This window comes from Callorhinus ursinus, unplaced genomic scaffold (assembly GCF_003265705.2).
Source record: "Callorhinus ursinus isolate GAN/ISIS: 27379988/994484 unplaced genomic scaffold, GSC_fseal_2.0 scaffold2, whole genome shotgun sequence".
Lineage (NCBI taxonomy): Eukaryota > Metazoa > Chordata > Mammalia > Carnivora > Otariidae > Callorhinus > Callorhinus ursinus.
In genome coordinates, this window is record NW_027397064.1 from 61363381 (window position 1) to 61388897 (window position 25517).

At 40.8% G+C, this 25517-nt stretch overlaps 1 protein-coding gene across 2 annotated transcripts in view; it reads right to left on the reverse strand.

Annotated features, from left to right (window-relative positions):
- CERS6 (ceramide synthase 6) overlaps positions 1–25071 on the reverse strand; it is a 317200-nt gene extending 292129 nt beyond the window's left edge. For both annotated transcript variants that reach the window (XM_025853613.2, XM_073882913.1), the window contains exon 1: positions 24742–25071. In XM_025853613.2, coding sequence (XP_025709398.1) covers positions 24742–24911 — 170 coding nt within the window. In that variant the 5' untranslated portion in view covers positions 24912–25071. The remainder of the gene's footprint in view (positions 1–24741) is intronic.
- Between the last annotated feature and the right edge of the window lie 446 nt (positions 25072–25517).

Genomic DNA, 25517 nt, shown 5'->3' on the forward strand with positions numbered 1-25517 from the left:
CTTGAAAATAGCTTTTAATGATTTCTCTAGGCCTATTCAACCTAAGCTTAACTTGTTCCCTAAAGAGAAATAACTTTTAAACCCAAACTTACTTCTAAATCAAATATATTCATGGTGGTACTATTTCAAATTCAAGACCCAAGATAATAGATGTTCACAATTACATATAAATGGCTTATTAACTCAATAAGTAAATTGATTTTGGGGAAACAACTGGTCTTTCAGCCTGGCCATGATTTCAGTGTTATCCCTACTTAATTGATATAACAGACTAAGCACTTATTTCTCGACACTAAAGTCAAAAGCAAAATTTTGGAGTGTGTAGGATTACAGAGCAAAGCTATGGGAGCTAGAGAGCCGTATAATATCCTAAAGTCCAGCTTCAGACCTGGAGCTAATGACGAGTCAGGAATTTCCCAGAAATTGCTTCATTCGCTCCATTCAATGTTGACACCAAGAAACCCCACCAGCTACAGCTGACCCCATCTGACTAGTATACAAAAACCTTTTGAGCAAAGGCGAAATAGTTGTTCAAGTATACACAGTTGACTCACTGTTGATGGTGTGTAACTGCCCCTTTCGAACCACACACTCTCCAGGATGGGATCCCCACTACACGCATCTCTCAGTGTGGGGCTCAGGTTAGTGCTCAGCTTCGGCTGCGGGGATGACTCCTTCCTACTTGCTTTTTGCCACATCCCACCAGTGAGCCTGGCTTTCTAACCTCTTGCTTTTGCCCATGATATGTGTTTAGGCTTTATTCCTGCCTGTCTTTTTGACATGGAATCCACACTGTACCCGGGACTTGCATACAGGTACTTCTGTCCCCTGCCAACTCTGGCTTATCTGAGGCTTCCTAATTTCTCTTTTATTCTGACTTAAACATGTATCTACTCTTGCTCCAGTCCTATTTCTCACCCTAAATGTACTGGCCCACACCCCAATATCACACAGTTGAAGTTGTGCCTGTCAGAAGAGAGTACCCAGCTCTGAAAAGAAAGCAAAAGTTCAACAGTGTTTCTATGCCTCCAAGCTTGTGTACCCTTCACCTACACTTGATTGAGGCCCCAGACATCAGTTTCTCAGGCACATCGGAGGCTTTGGATATGACCTACGCAAATATAATCATAAAAAGTAAATGAAAAACACAGAGCTAAGGGTTATCATAATCTGTCTTGATTCTTCCTCCACCACTAAGCTCACACCACCGTGTGGTCTTGAGTGAGTCACTATCCCTCCAGACCTATTTTCTCATCTGTGAAGTTAAAGGGTTTTGTAATCTCAAAGTTCTCTTCCAGCTATGAAATTCTCTATTGTATCTGACAAAGGTAATTGTCAAATGAATTCTCAGGCATGTTTAAAGGCTTAAGATATTATCTACTGTTGTTAACTCATATCATTTCTTCCTCCCATTAACAAAGACAACAGAGACCTGACTATGTATTCTAAGTCAAAGACGTTGGGGAAGATTCCCATGTACACTTCTATTCTACTAGCATATCTGAATGAGGAATCCAATGCCCCTGTTGATTAAAACACTCTGAAAGACTCATCCACATCTACTTCTCACAAAAATCTGCTAAGTCCCTACCATGAGCCAAGGATTGGGTTAAGCATTTTATTGCAATTATCTCCAATCCTCACTATCTGAAAGGTTAGTATGATCTCCATCTCACAGAATCAGAGAGATTCTTTAACTTACACAGAGTCACAGCTCCAATGAGTGGTGGTGGAATTCAAATGCAAGAGGTTTTGGGCAGGCCCACTAGTGATGATCTCAGTGAGCAGTTAACATGTCAGTCTCAGGTAATCAGAGCTCACTAGCTGCCTGTCACACATATTCATGCAGTACAACTTTCTATTGCATTTAACAGTGTTTACACTGTACCATTCTCAGAAGATGGGAAGAAATATATTCTCCTAGGAATCAAATTTTCCTAGGCTTCACATTTGTTATATGTGAGAAAATAAAATCTATAAGAAAAAGTTATCTGTGTGTGTGTGTGTGTGTGCATGTGAAAAGGCACAACTACATTGTATATATAAAACATCTAGTTAGAAATTAGCACATGTTGATGACCCTATCATTTTGAATAAGTTAACATAAAAATGGACTGAATAAAAATGAAGCTTAAATAAATGGGAAATAAATCATTTATTTTAACTCAGAGTTTTATAATTCTGTCTTCTAAAAATGGACAGGAATGAGTACAACTAGGTAATAAGAGATATTATAAAATTGCAAGAAAAACAGCCAAATGCAATGGAAATTTAGTATATGATAGAAGCAAGATTTCAAAGCAGAGGAAAATACGGATTACTCAATAAATCATGTTAAGACACAGGCTAGCCAATTGGGAGGAACAACTAAATCATTCAACAAGGAACAAAAATTCAAACATTTAAAAAAAAAATAGAAAGAATTTTTGTTAAACTAACTATTCCATGTTAATGTTTTTTTTTAATCTCTAAGCCCTCTTGAAACCCCAATAAAACCACTATAAAGAATAAACAGGGTAAACTTCCAAAAGGACGAAAGACAATAGTAACAGGTAAGAGATCACCCCAAATGTTGGGAGAGGGAAAGCACACAAGTGAATGGTACCTGACCCAGCCACGCAGAAGCCGCTAAAGCCAGACTGCCTACCAACGGTGGGAGTCAAAGAAAGACATCCCACTCTTTTACACACAGAAGAACCACCTGTAGTTCTGAGAGTGTGGATTCTGACCCAGCAGGTCTGGACTCAGGGCTGAAGGGCTGCATGTCTAACAAACTCCCTGGTGATACGGACGGAGGCTGTTGGTCTGCAGTCTGTACTTTGAGCAGTGAGTCTTCAGAAAAGAGAATGCCAGAAACATTCAAAAACTGTAGGCACTGGATACCTCTGGAGGTTGTGGAGCAGAAGGACTAGTCCAAGGTCTGTACAAGGAACAGGTCAACCTCCAGATTTAGACCTCAATGCAAGGTGACCGTCCTCCCCAGCCCCAGCAGAGGAGGGGTGGTTGACTCCTGGAGAGGTTCAGTCATGGCGGATCTGACCTTTGGGACATTAAGCACAGTGACCAAAATTGGATGAAGTGAAAATCTGCAAACCAAATAGGACCTTCAGTTCCATTTCATTGCTCAGCTCTCAAAATGTGCATAGCAGGCTCACAGCCTTCAGGCAGGTAGGAAGGAGGGCTGTTTTTTGGGGAAACTGACTAGCTCAAGAGAAAGTACTCTAGAGGGAAAACAGTGATTACAATCCCCATAAAAACAAAACTCTTCAGCCCCGAAAAAAAATCATAATTAAAGTCAAAAGACATATTAAAAACATATTTACAATATACATGAAAGATAGCTCATTTATTTTTGCATAGAAAGCCTGAATAAATCAACAAACACTCCCCAAAAGACAAAAACATAATTCATAGAAAACTAAAAACAGCTTTAAACATATGAAAATGTGCTTAATTTCACTTAAAAATAAGGATAAATTAAAATGATACCATTTCTCACATAGTCAATTGGCAAACATTTGAAAATTCAGTCACACATCACATTAGAAATTTTCCTTAATTAGTAGGAATATGAACAGATGCAACTGCCTAGGAGAACTTGATAATACCTATCAAAATTCAAAATAACCCAGCAACTTCACACTGATAGTTTATCCTTAAACAATTCACATGTAAACAAACACCCATGTACAAAAATAGCCACTGTGGCACTGTTTTTAATAGCATATGACTGGAAATGACCTAAAGACACAATGACAGATGACAAGTTAAATAAATTATGATAAATACGTGTGTATTATGTTACATATATCTATATATGTAACATATATATATGTTAAAAGTCTACACAATCGCTTAAGTGAGAAAGTACAAAGGAGTATATATAGTTTGTATTAAATATCATTTATAAAAGATAGATATTTGGATATGCATAGAAAATTTTCCAGAAAATAAATGCAAATGGTCATCTCTGAGGAGGGAATTTTAGTTTTCACTGGATATCATATTTTATCATTTGACAGTTCTTCCAAAATAAGCATGTATTGACATTTTCTTTATCAGTTTCCTTCCCAAGAATTATACAGGGCAAGGTGATGATAATAGGATGATAAGAAAAAGAAAGTTCTCTGGGGTGCCTGGGTGGCTCAGTCGGTTAAGCCTCCAACTCTTGATTCCAGCTCAGATCACGATCTCAGGGTGGTGAGATTGAGCCCCACGTCGCCCCACATAAGGCTCCTCGCTCAGCATGGAGTCTGCTTGAGATTCTCTCTCCCCCTCTGCTTCCGTTAACTCGCTCACACTCTTTCTCCCCTCTAAATAAATACATAAAATCTTAAAGAAGAGTCTAGAGAGGTGCACAGTTAATGCAGCAGCTGGAAGCTGAGAGTCCTTCTTCTGGCCAAGAATCAGTTTGGGGGAGATGAGCTAACTTCTATTGCTACTTTCTTTCTGAACCTGAGAAACGGGAATAACTATAAAATACAAACTTATTTCAGTTTATAATCTTAAGCTTGCGACATCTACTGTGACCTTTATTTAATAAGCTTATATCTTATAAATTCAAATCCTTTCCAACTCAATGCCTTAGGCTCACTTAGCCAAGTCAACGATGAGTCTGAACATGCATTCTGAGGGGGTAACTATACCCTGATTGTCTGGTGTAGAGACTTGAAGCCACCATGCTTCAAGACCAAACATGACCCACAGAACTGTAAACACTACACCAGGGGCAGGAACCAGTAATCCTGAGAAATGTTTGCTTGATGTAAATGAGTCCAACAACCTGATTTATAAGTCATTATGTGCTTTACATTGATTTTTTTTAAGCCAAGAAATATTATTCACAAATAACTACTTAGCTACTTCATATAAACTTACGGTTTCCCAGCTCAAGCCCCTGGACACAAATACCAAGCAAAATATTGCATATAATCACCTACATATTTTTCAATAAAGTACCACTTCTAGCCTTATTTTTTATACATTAAATTTAGCCATTGAATCTAAATTTATGGTCTTCCTTTACTTATAATTTAACCAAATCCATAACTTTTCTATGGTTTTGGAGCTATATATTTCAAAAAGAAAAAAAAATACATAAATTCCACAATGTAAAATTCATTTTCAAAGAGTTACTTTTTAAAAGCCACCCTGGAATGTCTTTATTCTTAGACAAAAGATGCATGTTCAAGTACTTAAGGGTGATGTGTCATAATATCTGCCATTTATTTTGCATGTACAGAAAAAAAATATGATAAAATGTTTATCATTAAATTTCAGGTGGTGAGAATAAGACTGTTCATAGCATTTTTTAGTTTTTTGTATATTTGAATATTATATAAAGTCAAGAAATTTTAACAACTGCCATTCTACAGGTGTAAGAACATACCCTTTCCCTAAACAAAAAGGCACAATGAGATAACATGGTAACTAGGAGGTAGGATGCTATGGACAGTCCACTACACTAAAGAATATAATCTATTGATTAAATCTTCTCTTGAGTTCTAGATTTTTAGTTTACTCATTGAATTTTTACTTGTTATTTGTTGACTGAAAGTTTTCCTGTCAGAGGGGATGAATCATAAGGTAAGTACTCAGATAATAAATTATTAGGAAAATTCACACGAGAGATTTCCTTCCACGATTTCTTACACAAGATAATAACATTTAATATACCAGTAACTGCCTTTTATTTGTTGTAAAGAATGTTGCAAAACACTCACCATTCTTGTTAGCTAAGTAAGCCAAAGGCAATGAGTTGGAAAGGGTGTAAATATAGGAGATCAAGGTTTTTTAAAGAAATGGCTGCCATAGATGCCACAAAGTTCAAAATTACAAACTTGAGTGAATTTCTCATTGTATCTTATAATTATTATCCCATTTCTCTGGTTAAAGAAAATAAAGTGAAAATGTCTTCATGACAGATACTATTAAATTTCCTTTCCAGCCAGAGTCCCAACCTGCTGTTCTTTGGATATGCCATCATGTTAAAACAGCTATTTTCTTTATAGATTAGGGCAGTTTGTGAAAATTACTTCACATTTGCAGTAGGTTACATCAGGATGGAGAGGTTTTTCTCGTTCAGTGTTGGGGAGAGGCGGCTGGTAAATTGATATAATTTTTCTCAAAAGGTTTTGGCAGCACTTATTAAAATTTTAACTTTGTACATCATCTGACCTAGAAATTCTACTTCTATGTTAACTCATAGAAATACACCTGAGTAAAAATAATTCTGTGTAAGAATGATGTTATGGCATTGTTTCTAATAGCATTCACAGAAAAACAGTTAAATGAACCGTGAAACATCCATTCAATGGGATACCGCGCAATTATGTTAAAAAGAATAAAGTGGCTCTACATTAACCAACCATGGAAAATCTTCAAGATGTAATGTTAAGTGAAGAAAAAGTTTCAGAACAGGACTTAAAGTATATCATCCATGTTTTAAACAAACTTTATAATTCCATGTGTGTGTAGGTAGGTAGGTAAATGCAATGAAAAGGTTCTGAAAAAAGATACATATCAAGTGCTAATACTAATCACATCTAGGGAAGAAAGCTGAATTGAGAAAATAGTGAAAATGAAAAATTTTGCTTTTTTTCTGCAATGAGAATTTTCTTATGAGATTATAGACATACAACACTAAGGTTTTTTAAATAATTTTTAAAATGGAGTAAGAGGTTTTCTATTTTTAAATGTTCAAAATGTTTCAAATACTGGTTGTTTTGTAGCATAATTAATCATGTTAGATAAGGAAACATTTAAAAATCCACAAATTAAAATTAACACATTAGAAATTAACAGTTACCGCCAAGACAATACTGCACCAAGAGATTCATCGTACATTGTTTTACATTTCCAAAACAGGGGAGGGAAAATTCAGAAGTCCCATTTAAAACTAGTGTGAAAACCCCATTATCCCTAGCATGCATAATTTGGAAAAAAAATATTGTGATACCACAGAGCTCAAAAAAGCTCTGGAAAATTTGAACATAACTGCAGTGCTATGGCCATTTGAACATTTCAGACTCATATGAAATGGTAATCATAAAATGCTGAAGGTTTCATCAATGCAAATTATTTTTTTTTAAGATTTATTTATTTTTAGAGAAAGCGAGTGGGGGTGGGGGAGGGGCAGAGAGAGAAGTAGAGAGAACCCCAAGCAGACTCCCCGCTGAGCACAGAGCCTAGTGCCAGACTGGATCTCATGACCCCAAGATCATGACCTGAGCCAAAATCAAGAGTCGGCCACTGAACCAACTGAGCCACCCAGTTGTCCCTCCCATATTATTTTTAAAGAAAACCATTCAATTATGCTATAAGTCCCAAAACAATAAGAAATTTTAACAAGCTGATTTACAGTATCCCCTCCTTTATAAAAATAAGCAGAAAATGATCCAATATTTTCTGTGTTTCTAACTAAAGGGCATGTGTAGGACCTAGAACAACCTTAGGCATAAAAATCACAAAATAAGAAGCAGAAAGCAAATGAAAAATAATTACCCACAGGAATATAGGAGGTCATCAAAAATTTTAAAGAAACTGTAGGTCACATGATCGCATCTCAAAAAAAAAAAAAAGAAGTAGTCAAAGAAGAGATACTAGGGTTCAGAAAAGTGATTATAAAACTACAAAAAATTTTGCAAATGGAAAGAGCCATAGAAGAGAAGGTAAAGATTAAGAAAAGATTAGACAGGGGCACCTGGGTGACTCAGTTGGTTAAGCGACTGCCTTCGGCTCAGGTCATGATCCTGGAGTCCCGGGATCGAGTCCCACATCGGGCTCCCTGCTCAGCGGGGAGTCTGCTTCTCCCTCTGACCCTCGCTCCTCTCATGTTCTCTCTCTCTCTCTCTCTTATTCTCTCTCTAAATAAATATCTGTAAAAAAAGATTAAACAACATGAAAAGCAACAGAATAAACAGGATAAACATGAATGAAAGAGATACCTGTTATATAGACTAGAAGGAAATAAACAGAACCACATGGAAAAAAATATTAAAGTGATTATAGAGAAGAGGCGGATATGAAGGGCAGACTAAAGAAATCTAACATATTATAATTGGTATTCCTGAAGAAGAGAAATGAACAAATGGAATAGAAAATAACCAGAGATGGACTTAACTAAGAAAAATGTAGATTAGAAGTGACATGTTTTTAGAGTGAGTATAATTTTAAAAATACAAACAGAGCAAGTCTTAAAGATAGTATTTTCAGGGCACCTGGGTGGCTCAGTCGGTTAAGCTTCCAACTATTGATTTCAGCTCAAGCCATGATCTCAGGGTTGCGCACTGGGTGTGGAGGCTGTTTAAGATTCTTTCTCTCCCTCACTCTGTCCGTCCCTTCCCCCCTCTCTTAAAAAAAAAAAATAGTATTTTCAAAACAAATACAGTATCTCTAGATCATAACTATTTAGTATTCGAAATACACGGATTTTTCAAATCCCAAGTATATGGCAGCTCTGATTTTGTCTCAAACTACAAATCTTCTCAAACCTTCCACATTCGAGGAACAGGATACAGAAGCATTTCAACAAACTTATTTGCCTATCCCCCACTTAACATCCTTAACTTGTTCTTAAGAAAGGGATGTAAAGATACCATATTTTTGTTCCTTTATTAATGCATATCCTTATAAAACATTCTTACTAACTACATAAGGCGGGAAAGAAAAGGGGTGTTTTGACTATGGTTTCTCTCTCACTTTCTCACATGCTCTCTCTTTCCTTTCCAAATAATTTCTTTATTAAATTTTATAACCAAATACCAATCAGGTTTTGTACATAAACACACACATTTATCCAAGCATGTGCACAAACGTAACAGAAAGATGGTTCCACGTGTGGTGGCAAGTGCCAAAGTTCCTTCATAAAGAACCAATGACCTTCAGTTGAACATGGGGTTTTGATGCACAGATTAGGAATTAGGGTTGCCTCTTATCTTCACACCGCAAAGAACAAAGAGTTTGTTTCAGGAAAAATAAAGCACTTTTCTACCACCACCATATGAATGTTTGTTAAGCAAATGATGACGGCATGTTTGAGCACTGGGTTTACTAACAGGTATTTGCTGAACTAGGGTTCCACCAAGATGGAATTTTAAGCCAAAGTTGGGGTTCTATGCTCCCTTTTGTTATATACACATGGCAGAGTGTTTTTTTCTCTCTCTCTCTCTCCCCCTTCCTCTCTAGGTCTCACTCCCTCCACAAATTAAACACTGAGCCTCAGAGCCAAAAAGACTGTGGTTAGTTTCACCTCCAAGTATTAAGTATAATCTGTGTCAACTCCCAAAACATATCATCATACACTACGCACTTCAGCAGTTCCCATTCAGAGCGGCTTCCTGGCTCTTTCAGGTTGGCTTTTAAAATAGGGCATAAGAGTTCTAGTAGAGCTAAATGCCTCCAATTCAAAAAAGCTTTAGACAATTTGAAAGAACTGACATTCCTTAGATTTGATCCCTCAGTAAAGAATTAGACATTGGCTGGAAAACAGAATGGAGACTGATGGAGAGACAGGCTAACCAGGTCTGATTCTGCTTTTAATGGAACATGTTTATCGTCTTCAACTCTTGCCAAATAATAATTCATTGTTGTATAATTGTGGAACTTAACCAGTTCTATTTTTATTTTAATCAGGAAAAAAAAAAGTCTAAAGCCATGAAGTTATTTTTGAAAACAAAAAGAACATTTATTCCATATTATTTATTGTGTATTTTTTAACCCCCCAAAATTAAATAAACAAAGTGTGAGCTGATAGCACTTGTTAACTATCCTTTTAAATGGATTTGGCCCAAACTTGCAATTGCCCTGGGAAATGTGAGCAATAACAGAACAGCTGGTAACTCCCAAGCTCAGGACCAAAAGGTAAGGAGGCCAACCAATCAAGAGATTCGGTTTGCCTGGGCCACCTTAGATTTGAACAGAGAGGAGGCTCTGAGCAAGAGGAAGGGGTAAACAGAAGATATGGAAGTGCTAAGCAAGGAGCTAGCAGCTGAAAGCAGGGATAAGCTGTGGTCTGAAATTGGTGCCTAGGTGCCCTCCACCCGTTCTTCCACGGCTTGACTCTGCACCAAGGCACCGGCAGACTGGGGGCAGGCACAGGATCTGCCACTGCAAGCCCATCTGCCTGCCTAGAGACCCAAGCTAAAGCCAACCTCTGAGCAAAGCAATGTCTGAGCACTGACATTTCTTAACACTTCCCTTGTTCAACTCTTTTTAGAGTTCACTGCAATATTTATTTCGGGAGCCCAGTGATTTCAAATACACCACAGGTACCTAACACTAGCAAAAGTGAGCATTACACGGTGTAAGACTCAACAAAACCATGAACATAAAGTACATACACAGAAAACCACTTGACTGCCTGAATGCTCCTTAGAAATAACTGCTGGTTAAGAACCACCACTAGTACATCTATTTTTGTTCTCTTCCCCAGTCCCTTTACAATCCTGCAGGCAGCCATTTAAGTGCGGGTGGAAGGGGGAGGAAAACAAGACGGTGTGTATGAGCTCCGTGATACGGGATAAATGTGCTCAGCAGGAAAAACCACACCAAGAGCGGGCCTTGGGTGTCTGCACACTGAGTTCTGCCCTCTGCAGCTCCCTTCCACACTTAATGGGGCGCCCTTCAGTCACCTGGAATTTAAAGGCCATGAAATGTGGTAACTGACAGTGGGCAGGCAGTGCCTCTCAATCACCAGGGAAGATTCTTCCTCCACCACCCTCGCTCACCCTTAGGAAGAGACAGAGTAGCCAATTTTATTGTGAAAACACCCCTGGCTGATGACCAGACCAGCATGGGTTTAACAATCAGGTGAGGTGAACAACTGTTCCAGTTTTTCCTGGACTGAGGCGTTTCCTGAGACAGCCCCAGATAAACGGAAACCAGCTGATCACTCGACAGTGGCACGGTGGGAGTACAGAACAGCCAGGCTCTGCCAGGACCGAGGTGGGTGGCACAAGACAAGTCACTTTATCTCTAGAGGCTTCAGAATCCTAAAATATAAAATGGGAGGGGAAGATTCTTAGCTCTGCCAGTATTTCTCAAAATGTGGTTTTTAGAACATCTGTGCCCTAAAACAGCATCTGGAGGTGGTGTTCCAAAAGGCTGGGGGGAAGGGCCAGTGGTAGGAGGAGTGTGCCCTGGTGAGGAAGGGCATTATTTTTTTTTAAGATTTTATTTATTTATCTGTCAGAGAGAGAGAGAGCACAAGCAGGGGGAGTGGCAAAAGGAGAGGGAGCAGCAGTCTCCCCACTGTTCAGGGAGCCCGATGCGGGACTTGATCCCAGGACCCTGAGATCATAACCTGAGCCAAAGGCAGACCCTTAACTGACTGAGCCACCCAGGCGTCTCGGTGTGTGTTTGTTTGTTTTAAGATTTTATTTATTTTAGAGAGTGAGCACAAGGAGGGCAAGGAGCAGAGGAAGAGGGAGAGAATCTTCAGCAGACTCTGCACTGAGTGCAGAGCCCAGCATGGGGCTTGATCCACAACCCTGAGATCATGACCTGAGCTGAAACCAAGAGCGGGACACTTAACCAACTGAGCCACCCAGGCACCCTGTGGAGGGGTGTTTTTACACTCTACCATTCTGTTTAGAATTAGCTTCACATGGTACTAATAAAAAGCAGACCAACTTTTACCCGATGTGGTTTTTTTAAACCTAAAGGTAATGTACCTGCTTACTGTATGTACCCTATCTCCCACCACCATCTCCCACTTTGGTATATCACCTGTGTCGGACACACAACAGACTCATATATTTTTAAGTGAATGAGTTTTCAACTTCCTTTGACGCTATTAAATTACTACTGAATTAAAATAGAAGCAGTTTTTGGTAATTTTGTCATTCTACAGCACTGTGGTTTCATCTCTGCCTTACAACCTCATTTAAGAGACAACCCAAAACAAAAATCATATTTGATCACCCTAAGATATCTTCTACCAATGCCTACAAAAACTAACAGGCTTGTTAAATTATTTACACAGCAAACCGCTTACAAATGATTTCTAAGCTGTTCAGAGCCAGAAATGTGCCTACAGTAGAAAGCAGCGGCAGCTGCCTTCTACACTAATTTGGTCAGGCAAGGTTAGCCATAGTCACACCAATGCAAGTTCAAATTTGGGGTGCTTTGTTTCTCTTAAAGAAAAAAGACACATATGTTATTTTCAGCCAATTTTGAATGTTTGCATTTTCATAAATATGATCCCAGGGATGCTAGACTGAATTTTTTTCTTAATAAGGATCAAAGACAATCCACGAAGCTTACAATTCTGGAAGAAATTGATAAATATCAGCCTCAAGGCTTTCCTTTTTCTGGGAGGCTCTTATCAGAAAAAAATATTTCTGAGCCATCTAAATATACAATCTCAGCAAAGTGCATTCCATGAGTGTGAGGTAGATAAGACCCAATTCTTCACTAACCTGCAAAGGGTTGTTTTCGGCCAACTACAACTGGAAGATTCAGAATCTTCCTTGGGGTGGGGGGAGAGGAAAGAAAGAGACAGGGAAAGTGAGAGAGGAGAAGATACTAGGTAAAGTAAAACCCAAACCCAACCAGTTTAGAATGGGGTCTATTGTACATGCTCATGACACAAAAGTAATGCCAATAAAGGTTTTCAGAAATCCAACGATAAAGGCTCATTTCTAGAAATCAGGGCTCCAACAATCACTCAGAAAGCGATTTGGTGGGGCAGCCACGTGTGTGCACCCCGAAAAAACCTGAAGAACTAGGAGAAACTACTTTCATAAACTAGGCATTGCTCTAAACACAATGAATGCATTATCTCATTTAATCCTTGCAACCACCCTCTGAGTTAGAAACTGAACACGGAGAGACTCAGTAATTTGCTCCTAGATCTGCAGCTGTAGGTGGCATGGCCAGAATTCAGCCCAGGTCCTTAAATCAATAAAAATGGCTAATTTGATATTTGCCATTGCCAGTAACTGAATACCCAATCAATTTTCCCTTGAGTCTATGTGCAGTAAAAAAGGACTGTTGGGGCCAGACGGGGCAGTGAGAGAGATGGGGATACTTGCATGAGACATCCCTCCACTGAAAGGCAGCTTCCTGAGAAAACTTCAGCCAGAGAAAGACCATCACTCCTGGGCCCTCTCCAAAGGCAAAGCCCCCCTGAGAAAGCTTCAGGCTCCAAGTGGTACAAAGCTGCCCATCACTTGTCCAAAATGCCACCATCCGCAAGTAGTTGTCTGCCACCAAATACAAGCAAATCTCTGGCCTAAAACCACATCAATATTAACAGTTGAGAAGAAAAGGCTAAGAAGCATTCTCCTCCCTAAATAGGCATTGTGCTGAAGGGATTAGGGCTTCGATGCCTGCCTAAAGCCCTAAATATTTACTCTTCAACAGAACAAGTAAATCCTCCAGTTTCAGGATCAAATACATAAACAGGTCCTTCTGTCCCCACAAACTGCACCCTCTCTCCGCCCCTCAACCTCCACCCTGCCACACACACCTAACACATTAAATCACATTACAGAACATTACTTCTCAAGCAGTAAATACTGTACTATGGTATCAATTATTTTTTATACAATGTGTATTTTTAAGAACCAGTTTTTACTGAGACCCCTTTAAATAGATTTTCACAGATAGTCTTCCAATATCACAAAGTAGGCGTATTCCCCATTTTACAAGTGAAGATACCAAATTTCAGAGAATATGCTGCCCACTACCATATAGCTGATAAAGGGCAGTGTTTGTTTGGATTTTAACCCAAATTCCATAATCTCTGTGATATCCGATCCATTTTTCTTTTAATTCTCAGAATTAAGTACATTTGTAATTAATTGCAATAGATGTATAAAACAGTAACAATCTGAATGCACTGTTATCCTTGAGTCTACCCACATACTCAAAGATACACACACCCATTGGCTTAAAGCCCTCATCGTCTCTTAACCCCCATAATGCCTAAGCATGGATTGCTTGGTTCTCAATTTCCCTTCACTCAAGCTATTGTGTCCAAAACTGCCACTCTGCTTAAACCACGAAGTCACTTTATTCTGCTTTGAAATGGCGATCTATGAAGACAAGATCTACAGAGCCACTTAGCTGGCAGCTTTTACTCTCATACTTGCCGAAGTGTCCCTAGACAAGACTTTGGATGGTTTTCTCTATCCCCACCCCAACTCTTACCTACTACTCCTCTGCTCTCAAGAGGGGCTTGCGGTTTGAAAGGAAGAAAGGAAGGGGAGAGAGGGAGAAAGGAGACAAAGGGGAGGGAGGAAGTGGGGGTGGGGGGCAGAATCCCAATCAGAGCATCAGGACAGCAACAACAGCTTTGTAACCTGAAAACCTCAAAGTTAAGATGTGACATTCATGTAGACGCTGGCAAGTCACAAACAAATGTTATTCTTAGGTCACTGTGTGAACAAGCTTACCTAGTAAAGGAACGCATCTTTCCTGTAATGGAAAACCATTTGTGTATCTCCAACCCCACCCCTGCCAAAACAACCCCCACAATCCAATTCTGAGGTAATAAAAGCAAAAGTAGGAATGAGAAGCAGGAGTGGTTCAAGAGAAGTCCATTTGGAAGGCTAGTGAGAAAAAGAAAGTTCTCCTTAACAAAAAAAAAACCTGCCCAAAATAGTCTCATAGATGAATTATAGGAAGCAGTGTTTCGTACAATGACCAAACATTAGCATAAATTTTGAAAACCTCTTTTCAATAATATGTACCTGTAATAGTATGCAGCATTTGAGTAAAATCATGTTCAGATTTTCAAGTATTTAAATTATTTGCTTATAAGGGGCGCCTGGGTGGCTCAGTCGTTAGGCGTCTGCCTTCGGCTCAGGTCATGATCCCAGGGTCCTGGGAAGGAGCCCCGCATCGGGCTCCCTGCTCCGCAGGAAGCCTGCTTCTCCCTCTCCCACTCCCCCTGCTTGTGTTCCCTCTCTCGCTGTGTCTCTCTCTGTGTCAAACAAAATTAAGAAAAAAAAATTTTAATTATTTGCTTATAAAACGGATGTCAATTTAAACTGAAGGAGAAGAGGGTCAGATCTGATCTTCTTTCCCAAAAAACCTTCCATGGGATATATCTGTGGCCTAGGCCACTTGCCTTACCAGAATTTTATCCTATCATCCTGGTTTGCTTTAAATGGACTGTGAATTCACTAGGATGCCTTTACTTTAATCCTAGAGCTGGATCCTCTGAAACGGTGCAGTGCGCTTTTCTAAAGACACTGTATTCTCTTCTGTACCTACCAATTTACTATTATTGTCATATTGACACATGGACTGAAGGCAGCTGTTGGGTTGAAATACCTTCCCCGAAGGCCCAGGGTAGGTAAGTGCTCTCTGGACTTGAACCTTCCTTCCATCAGACCTCACCTCCCCCCAAACCATGCCAGGTGATCCTGGAGAGAAGGGGTCTCCTAGTCCACAAGGGGCTCGTGCATTTTAAAAGAACATAAACAAAATAGTGCCTGATGAAGGGTGCTTGTTCCTAGCTAGAAAACTGTCGAGCCTAGAAAATGAAACCAGTTATTTCTATTAAGTGACTTTTTTAAGTCAGTGAATCTTCTTTATTTTTCTGTTCTTTCTAGTTGTGGTAAAATAAATACACATAACCTAAAATTTACCACCTTAACCATTTTTAAGTGTAGTTTGCGTTAAGTACATTCACGTGGAGCAACCATCACCACCAATCTAATCCATCTCCAGAACTCTTTTCATCTTACAAAAATGAAACTCTATACCCATGAGACAGTAACTTAGGATTGCTGCCTCTCTTCAGCCCCTGGCAACCATGCCACTTTCTGTCTCTATGAATCTGACTATCCCAGGTACCTCCTATGAGTGTGATCATACAATGTTTGTCGTTTCGTGACTGGCTTCCTCAACTGAGCATAACGTCCTCAAGGTTCATCCATGTTTTAGCATGCGCCAGAATTCCTCCCTTTTTAAAGCTGAATGATATTGGACTGAATGTACATACCACGTTTTGTTTATCTATTCATCTGTCGATGGACACCAGGGTTGCTTCCCCTTTTTGGCTATTGTGAATAACGTTGCTAAGAACATAAGTGTGCAAATATCTCTTTGAGACTCTGCTTTCAATTCTTTCGGGTATATACCAGAAGTGGAATTGCTGATCATATGATAATTCTATTTTTAATTTTTGGAAGATATTCCTTATTCTTTTCTACAGTGGCTGCACACTTTATATTCCCACTACCAATGCACAGGGTTCCAATTTCTCCACATCCTCACCATCACTCATTTGTTTCTGCCTGCCTTCCTCTTTCTTTCTTTTCCTTCTTTCTCTTCTTTCTGTCAATAGCGGCCATCCAAATGAGTGTGAGGTGGTACCTCACTACAGTTTTCATTTGTATTTCCCTAATTATTAGTGTCTAATAAGTCACTTTTAACCAAACATTCAGAGAAACAATACAAGAGTTTAGGCTCTATCTCAGTTTGCCTTCATAAAAACCCATTCACTCTTTTTTTTTTTAATTTTATTATGTTATGTTAATCAGCATACATTACATCATTAGTTTTGGATGTAGTGTTCCATGATTCATTGTTTGTGCATAACAGCCAGTGCTCCACGCAGAACGTGCCCTCTTTAATACCCATCACCAGGCTAGCCCATCCCCCCACCTTCTCCCCTCTAGAACCCTCAGTTTGTTTCTCAGAGTCCATAGTCTCTCATGGTTCATCTCCCCCTCCGATACCCACCCCCCCTTCATTTTTCCCTTCCTGCTATCTTCTTCTTTTTTTTAACATATAATGTATTATTTGCTTAAAACCCATTCATTCTTAATCCCTCAAACTTCCTCCCAGCCCTTTCTGCCTCATCCTCCATAATAAAGTCAGGATATTATACTATTTCATCCTCTCGCCTGCATCCCTTCCACTGTGCAGAACGTGAGAAGCTTTCTGCCTGATGATGATGACTCAGGTTGTGGGGGAGAGGCTGAAAGCAGAAAGAAACAAAAAGTGTAAACACAGGACCCAAGAAACACAAAAACAAGACCATTCTGCATTTAAAAAAAAATTCAAAGGCTACCACTTTCCTACCAAAAAAGTTGGAAGGCTCATCCCAATAGGAAATCATACATGAATTCACAGAAAGCGAAATACAAATGATTAGTAAATATCTGAAATAAGTTCATCATTAATAACAAAACATACAACAGTAACTTTTTTCAACTTGTAAAGCAAAAATATCTTCAAATGATAATAATTTGTATTCTGATAAGGAAGTACAAATGGATATAATCTTTCTGGACACTAATTTGGCAATTTGTGTCTATTAAGAACACTAAAATATTTACCATTTGAGGCTCAGAAATGCCTCTTCTAGGAAACATTCCTTAGGAAGTCATCAGGAGTTAAGAGATTTATATACACAAACTGGAAACAGCCTAAACGTCCAACAACAATATGGAGACTGGTTAAAGGAATTATGGTAGATCTACATCATCTCATGATATTTGCTTTAAAACAGATCACCAGGGGCGCCTGGGTGGCTCAGTCAGTTAAGCATCTGCCTTCAGCTCAGATCATGATCCCGGAGTTCTGGAATTGAGTCCCGGGATGGAGACCCGCATGGGCTCCCTTGCTGAGCGGGGAGCTTGCTTCTCCCTCTCCCTGTGCTCCTACCCAACTCGTGCTCTCTCTCTCTCTCTCTCTCTCACTCTCTCTCAAATAAATAAAAATCTTAAAAAAAATAAAAATTAAAATAAAATAAAATAGATCACCAAAATTACTAGGAGATCAAGAAACCTGTTTCCAAATGCCTACCTTGCTATTTTAAGCCCTGTGAAGCTAGGTACAACTCCTAAATTCTCAATCCTTAGTGTCATCTGTAAAATATTGGGAAAATTAATGTCTTACTTCACAGGGCTTGGAGAGATTTAAATGAAGTCAATGATGTAAAGTGACAAACTCATATTAGGAAACATATTAGTTGCTATTATTACTTTCAAAATTAAAATTAAAAAGTTATTCATTAAAAACTGCAGTTATTCACAATTGTCAAACAGGGAAGAAAATGGTGAGCACCAAGTCCTAGGCTTCAGCCTGTGTACCTGGTGCTCAATTGTCCAGAGCAGTACTAATGAGCCGCCCCAAAAAGACTTTGTGAGAATCACCATTTTGTGTTCAATCAAACCAAAGCATAGGTGTATGAAGTCAATGAAGATCATGAGAGCAAGTAAGAGTGACAACAAGAGTTTGTAAAATCGGGTTGTTGTTGTTTTTTAAGGGGGGAATGGCAAAAACCAAAGGATAAAATCTTAGTTAGGAATAAGGGTTCTCAGGGCATCGCTAGTATAGAAGGATCCTTGTGCTACAAGAAGCAATTTTGCTTATTTTTATAAAAAAAAAATTCCCTAGAAACATTAAGTGACACAACTAGTTACTGGCAAACAAAATCTGGAACCCCAATATCCTGACTCAAAAGTGTCTAAGAAATGAGCTGATCAAATGAAGATGGGAGGGAGGAAAAAAAAACCCATAAAATTTTGAGAGTCATGACTTTGTAAGAAATAGATGACCAAAGGCTTTAGAAAATCTAATTTGGTCTGGTGGTAGAAGAAGGAATTTAAGCACATGTAATGAACATTTAGAATCTTCTATGTGCCAAATGGGCCCAGATCTCAAGCTCACCAACAAAGTGTGAACAGCTACGTGAAACAAGTGAAGAGAGCCTGAGGACAGTGCAGTGATCTTTTATAAGCCACGGGACAGGTTTGCTGATAGAAGAAATTCACCTTAAACCCCATTTCCTTTCCATTGACACCTACCTTTCTCCATCACTGAAGAGAAACCACTTACAAACTAGAATCCAACCAAAAAAATCTAACCCCATCCATGAAAAATTCAGGTATTTTCAAAAGTCGTAAGTGAACTCAAAGTGCTAGTGTCATTAATCCCTGATGACATGAGATCATTTGTGATAAAGTTACCTCACCTGCCCCCCACCATTCTAAGGCACTATCCATTAAGAGTAACGTGATGCCTTTTATCCATAAATCAATCTACTACAAATAGCTAAACTATCGCACCCTGTAAATGCCAAACCATTTATTTTGCAAGATGAGAAAGGTATACTAAAGCTCTGAAAAGAATACCAGCCCTTTGATTTTAGGTTGTTTTCCAACAAAGCATCTATCGTAATCCAATTTTCCTTTCCCAGTCAGAAACTGTAGGAGTAACCTATTGGGTCTGACCCCAACTCTTGCTTCTAACACCAGTCTGGCAAAGCAGCTATCCACAGTTTTAACCTGAATCACACCATATTGAAAGTGAAATAGGTACATTTATAGAGGTAAATATTCAAGACTGATTGCATGACAAAAACTGTAATCATATGCAAATTGCCATCAAGTACTCTGTCTTGGTCCATTCAGACTGTTACGACAAAATATTATGGTCTATGTGGCTTAAAAACAACAGAAATTTATTTGTCGTAGTTCTGGAGACTGTGAAGTCCAAGATCAAGGCGCAAGCTGATGTGGTGTCCGGTGAGAATAACCTTCCAGGTTCACAGACAGCCACGTTTTTATTGTGCCCTCACGTGGCTGGAGGAAGAGGCAGGGAGCTCTCTGAGGCCTTTTTCACAAGGGCACTAATCCTAATCACAAAGGCTCCACCCTCCTGGCCTAATTACCCCCCTCCCCCAAAGTCCCCACCTCCTAAGAGCAACACCTTGGTGTTTAGGATTGCAGCCTATGAATTTTGAGGGGGCAGAAACATTCAGTCAGTCGCAAATTCTTTCAAAATATATTGGATGACATCAGTCTCTTCATTACAAGGTACGTTACAGGAATATCCTTCAGAAATCAAACTCACTTGACACTGCTTTCTCGTGGCAGACATTCACTCATACCTCTTCTCTCCCCTCTAACCATCAGGAATATGTTCTCATTCATTTTCCCTCCCTTCCTTCCCCTCCCCCAAGGCTGCTATCAAGGCAAAGATACTAAGTAAATCGATAAGAAAAAGCCCACTGGACAGACATTCCCTCGGACACTACTGAGACACTGCTGTTGAAGGTCGGAGGGCAGCAGGTCATTTGACTGAATGAGCAAGCAAAACTGGTGTCAGCCTCCTGAAAAACGACACTTCTCACATAGCTTGGCACTTTGAGAGCCAACCTGACAGTAATGAGTTTCTCATTTCATAACCAGTCATCACAAGAGGGGCCAGGTTGATTCTAGGGTCCACCTGTCTGAGGAAAGAGAGCAACTGCTTTCTCTGTAGAATCGTCTTTGTTGATTATTCCGAAATATTGTAGCTTTTTGGAGCACAACTGATAATAGTCCAAATGATTCTTCTGATTCAAATCATAGTTGAAAAATACAAGAAACAAAACCACTGGCTAAAATACTTGTATGAAAAAAATCTCTTTATTCTTAGATGACTTATTTCTACCTGCAAAAAATGACATTTAGCCTGCTCAAAGTTTCGTGAGATAATAATCAGCAAGCTTGAAATATATAGACTACCTATAGGAAACGGATAACTGAGGGGGGGTGAAAGCAAACTTAGATTACAAACGCCATCTGCTTCAATGGATAGATGAGAAAATAAGGCAGAGAGAAATTAGGCAGCTGCCCCAGTTTGAGGTAAGTTTGACTAGAATTTGAATGTTCTGACTCCTAATCGATACTTCCTGCATCTCTCTCCTAAACCCACATGGAAGAAAATGTATTAACATTACCTGTTACAACAATAACTCAAGGAATTTTTATTCCCAAAAAGAAATTCAGAACTTTAATCCCACATTTATGAATACTATAGCAACACATTTTTTAAAAGATTTTATTTGAGAGAGACAAAGCATAGGAGCAGGGGGGAGGGGCAAAGGGAGAGGGAGAAGCAGACTCCCTGCTGAGCACAGATGGAGCGCGACTCAGGGCTTAAATCCCAGGACCCTGAGATCATGACCTGAGATGAAGTCAGATGCTTAACCCACTGAGCCACCCAGGCACCCCTACAGCAATACATTCTAAAAAGTGAATTTGGGAAAAGCCATTTATTATAATTCCATAGAATGGCTTATTAAGCCTTAAGTATTAAATAAAAATAATCAAATAGATGATAATGCTACATTATTAAATAATATTTTGATCACAATGAGCACTGAGTAATGCATAGAATTGCTGAATCACTATATTGTACACCTGAAACTAATATAACACTATGTTAACTATAGTGAAATTGAAATTCTTTAAAAATGTAAAATAAATAATATTTTGTTCCTTGTCATCAAGCTAACTACATAATGGGATACTCTAAAATTTTCATTCTAGGAGAAATTATGAAGTTTTGTTTTGTTTTGAACAAGAGATATTTTACTTTGTCAATCACGTAATATCTATAGTGGCCCTTCCTGTTCTACCCAGAGTTAAGTACAGTGTAAAGGCTATGCTAAAAACCACCAAGCTTAGGGCTATTCAGAGACTCAGCCAAAAATCACTGAATTTAGGCTGCTCCATTTTTAACCAACCATGCTGGGCATCCATATTGTTGCCCATATGGTATATAACACAGCATCATTCTGGCCACCAGTGCCTCCACTGTCAACACCCCACCAGTGGAGTGCAAACAAAAAATAAGCCTGTTCAACCGAGCAGAGCTCAATCCAGTCCATTCTTTAGCGTTTCTCTTTAAAAGAGAAAAACGTGGGCGCCTGGGTGGCTCAGTTGGTTGGGCGATTGCCTTCGGCTCAGGTCATGATCCTGGAGTCCCAGGATCCAGTCCCGCATCGGGATCCCTGCTGGGCGGGGAGTCTGCTTCTCCCTCTGACCCTCTTCCCTCTCGTGCTCTCTGTCTCTCATTCTCTCTCTCTCAAATAAATAAATAAAATCTTTAAAAAAAAAGAGAGAGAAAAACGTAAGACTAAGGAGAAGGTATTCAAATTCACAATTTGGGCCTCAACAAGGGCATTACAGAACCCATTTAACAGAAATAAAGATCTTGGATAACAAGATATTTCATAGATATGTTCTCAACTTTGAAATAAGTGACAGCAGAAGCATAAAAAGGATAGAACCCTCGAAAATAAAAAAAATAATTTTTTAAGTATTTATTTAAGTAATCTCTACACCCAAAGTGGGGCTCAAACTCACGACCCCAAGATCAAGAGTTGCATGCTCCTCCAACTGAACCAGCCAGGCACCCCAAAAATGAAACACAAGTTTTAAAAAAAGGAACCGAATCTGGAGCGAATTATTTCTATTATAAAATCATTTCGTTTTACAAAGGGACTCATAAAAGGCTTAAGTCATGCTATACATTACAGAATACTGCAAAAAAGATTTAAGCACAACATGTTAGAAGGGTACTGAAAGTGAGTCGTATCAATGATAACAATATCAGCTGATTCAAGTTCAGGCCCTTGATGGATGCTGAGATGACGGCCACAGGCTGGATGCCAGAACGTGTTATTTAGGTGTGAGAAGAGGAGAAACATGCAGAACTTGTAATTCTGGATACAACTATACACCTGGATTTTCAGAGACTCGAGAGTCTGAATGGTTAAAGACAGAGTTGTCACTAGTATAAGAAGAAAAAAAAAAGTAGACACCCTTCCAAAAGTCAGTAGCATCGTGTGGTATATGGGCCATACTGGATTACTATGCTAAACATTAATCACAAACTTTCAGTTTCCATACAGGCCATTAAATTCACTTCTACTTGAATCAATGGCCTGAAAGAAACTGGAAAACTCTCTACCTAGCAATATGAGGACATTTGCTGTGACTGAGAGCTGAAAGCGGCTGACCCTTTTGTATAAACTCTAAGTCAAGTCATGGGATTGCGCAAAGGAAGAAAAAAAATGTTCAGGAAGAGGAATAACAAACTTCCAGTTTTCAACTTAAATTACATCCGTTTTTAAGTTTTTTTATGGCAGAGAAAGTCTAAGTACAAAGCTAAATTTACTTTTTTTCAACCTAATGAATAGCTTGGAATCAGTTTTCTGCATATAGGTCATTAGCTGGCATGCTTTTGTTATCTAAAACAAGACTACACACCTCTTTCAAATGCATTTGCTGATTACAAGTGAGCCCAGGCAGAATTGATCAGATGTCCTAAGGCAACTGTGTGTGGAGCTCCTACTAAGGATCAACATGGAACAACCTGCTGTTCCTGAGAGGCTGTTTTTGGAGAGACTGCAAAGTTAGGTAAGAGCTCCTATTTTCTGTAAGTAAACGTTTGCTCTAGAAGCAACTCTAACCTGCAAACACACCCACTTTTTCACATTAAGTCTCAGCGCTAGATAGGATCAATGAGGCACCTGCGCTGGATTTCAATCATTTTAAAATAGGTCTTTAAATCTGTTCCTTTGTGCATTTCAATCTCTGCATGTGAACAGCTGACTTCGCTCAGAAGCATCAATATTGCCCGTTGAAAAATACAGCTTCCTTAAACAAAAGACACTTTTTGTTCCCACGAAGCTTTTTCTGTTGCCATTTCCAGAAACAAATGACACAAAAGGCAAATTCTGCCATCCTCAATAGCGGTTTTAGACAAACAGAAACAGCAAACAAAATAACAGCAAAAGCTTAAGAAACAAAACCAGGGGTGAGTTGGGGGCAGGGGAAGAGGTGGAGTGAACGTGAGAAATAGAGTCTAAACTCTGTGATCTAAGAAATTCAGCCTTTACTGATGAATGGGGGGCTGGGAGAGAAGAGGAAGGAGAGGCGAGGTTTTCAGTTAAGGAAAAGAATTACGTGCTGCTGCCCTGCTTTTGTTTCAATAGCTCCTCGGGAGTGCACAGCACGCAAAATCGAGTTTTGTGACTAAGACCGATTCAATAAGAGTAACACAAGTTTGTTCATGACACAATGGAGCTACTAACCAAATCCGGAAATTAAACAAACAATAATTAACAGTTCTTTAAAATGTTTTAAGTGTCTCTGGTACAAAAGTTTATGGTTATTCATAGGAAGCATCTATCTATTTAATATCACCATGTTGCAGGCTGTGCACTCGTCCTGCCATATCCTCTTTTAAGAAAACCTCTAATGACCTGGAGTGCTGGAAGCCTAAAAACTATTGTCATCTATCTCCCCGGACCGTGAACCTGATACTCAGTGCCACTGATAGAAACTAAACAGCGGCCAGAAGCCGAGGAGTCCCTGGCGAATTCTTCTGACGCCGGGTCTCTACAAATCCGCGTGCGGGAGTGAAAGGAATGGAAGTGTGCACCGTCCCTCCGCCCTACCCGCGGCGCGTCCGCAACGTTCCAGGCTGTCAGGTGGGTGGCGACAAGCCTCCGCGGGGAAGCCCTGCCCCGCAGCGCGGCAGCCCGCAGGGCGGACAGGAGCAGCCCCGCGGAGTGCGCCGCGTCCCGAGGCCGGCCGTCGCTCACCTTTGTTCGCCCGCGCTCGCGGCGGGGAGGGAGCCGGCCAAGGAGGAGAGCGGGGGGCGACCCCCACGCTCCGCGGCCCCTCCCAGGCGCCCCGGAGGAAATCCGTAGGCTAGCCAGATCCTCCCAGGCTCCCCGAACGGCAGCCGGGCTGAGGGGTCAGCAACCCCTTCCCGAACACAAAGGTTGGGAGAAGCGAGCGCGAGCGTTGGGGACGCGGGTGCGTGCGCCACAGAGCACGCGAGTGTGCGTGTGCGCGCGAATGTGCGCGCGCGGGTTCGTGTGCGTGTGTGTGTGTGTGAGAGAGAGAGAGAGAGAGTGTGTGTGTATGTGTGTGTGTGTGTGTGTGTGTGTGTGTGTGTGTAGGGGGAGGGGAGGAGCGCTCCAGCCCTTCTTACCTCTCGAAGATGAGCCGCACCATGAAGAGGCAGAAGGCCAGGGGAAAGGCGAGATAGAGGTCCTCAGCCTGCGGGAAGGTGGCTTCCTCCGTGTTCTTCAGGTCTGCCCAGGTGACATTGTGTGGGAGCCAAAACCTCTCGTTCCAGAACCAGGCTAAGATCCCTGCCATCTTGCTTTGTCCACTCCAATCGTGGGCTCCCGCGGCCCGCCGAGCTTTCAGCCGCGCAGGGCGCCGGTGGATGCGCGCGCGGCTGGCCCGAGCCTGTGCCGCCGCCGTAGCCGCCTCCGCGACCGCTGCTCTCGAAGGCTCGCGGCGAGCCCCGGTTCTCTCCTCCCTCTGGCCGCGCTGGGGAAAGGAGCCGCCTCGCCCGTCACATGGCAGCCTGGGCCGCTCGTCCTGATTGGTTCGCCCACGCGTCAAGCAGGGAGGCACACGCGGCCAGCTCGCCCACGCCCGGAGGGTAGGGCGCAGCCGCTGCGCCCTAGGCGCAGGAGCCTGGCTCCCGGGAGTGCGGGCTGGTCCTGCGCTCCCCGCGCTCTAGCTCCGCGCGCAGGACAGCGACCTGGGCCAGGCCCCCCAAATCCGTCCTAGCCTCCGGGCTTGCTCGCACATGCTCAGAACGCCGATTCCTGCCCCCACTGGAGTTTCAGGGGTCTCAGTCCGCTTCCCGCGCGCCTACAGGCGGTGGGGAGGCAGGTAGGGGTCGGAGCGGATCTTCAGAACCACCCCTGCTTTGAGAGAGAACAGCAAAAGAAGAAGTAGGGGGGCTCAAGG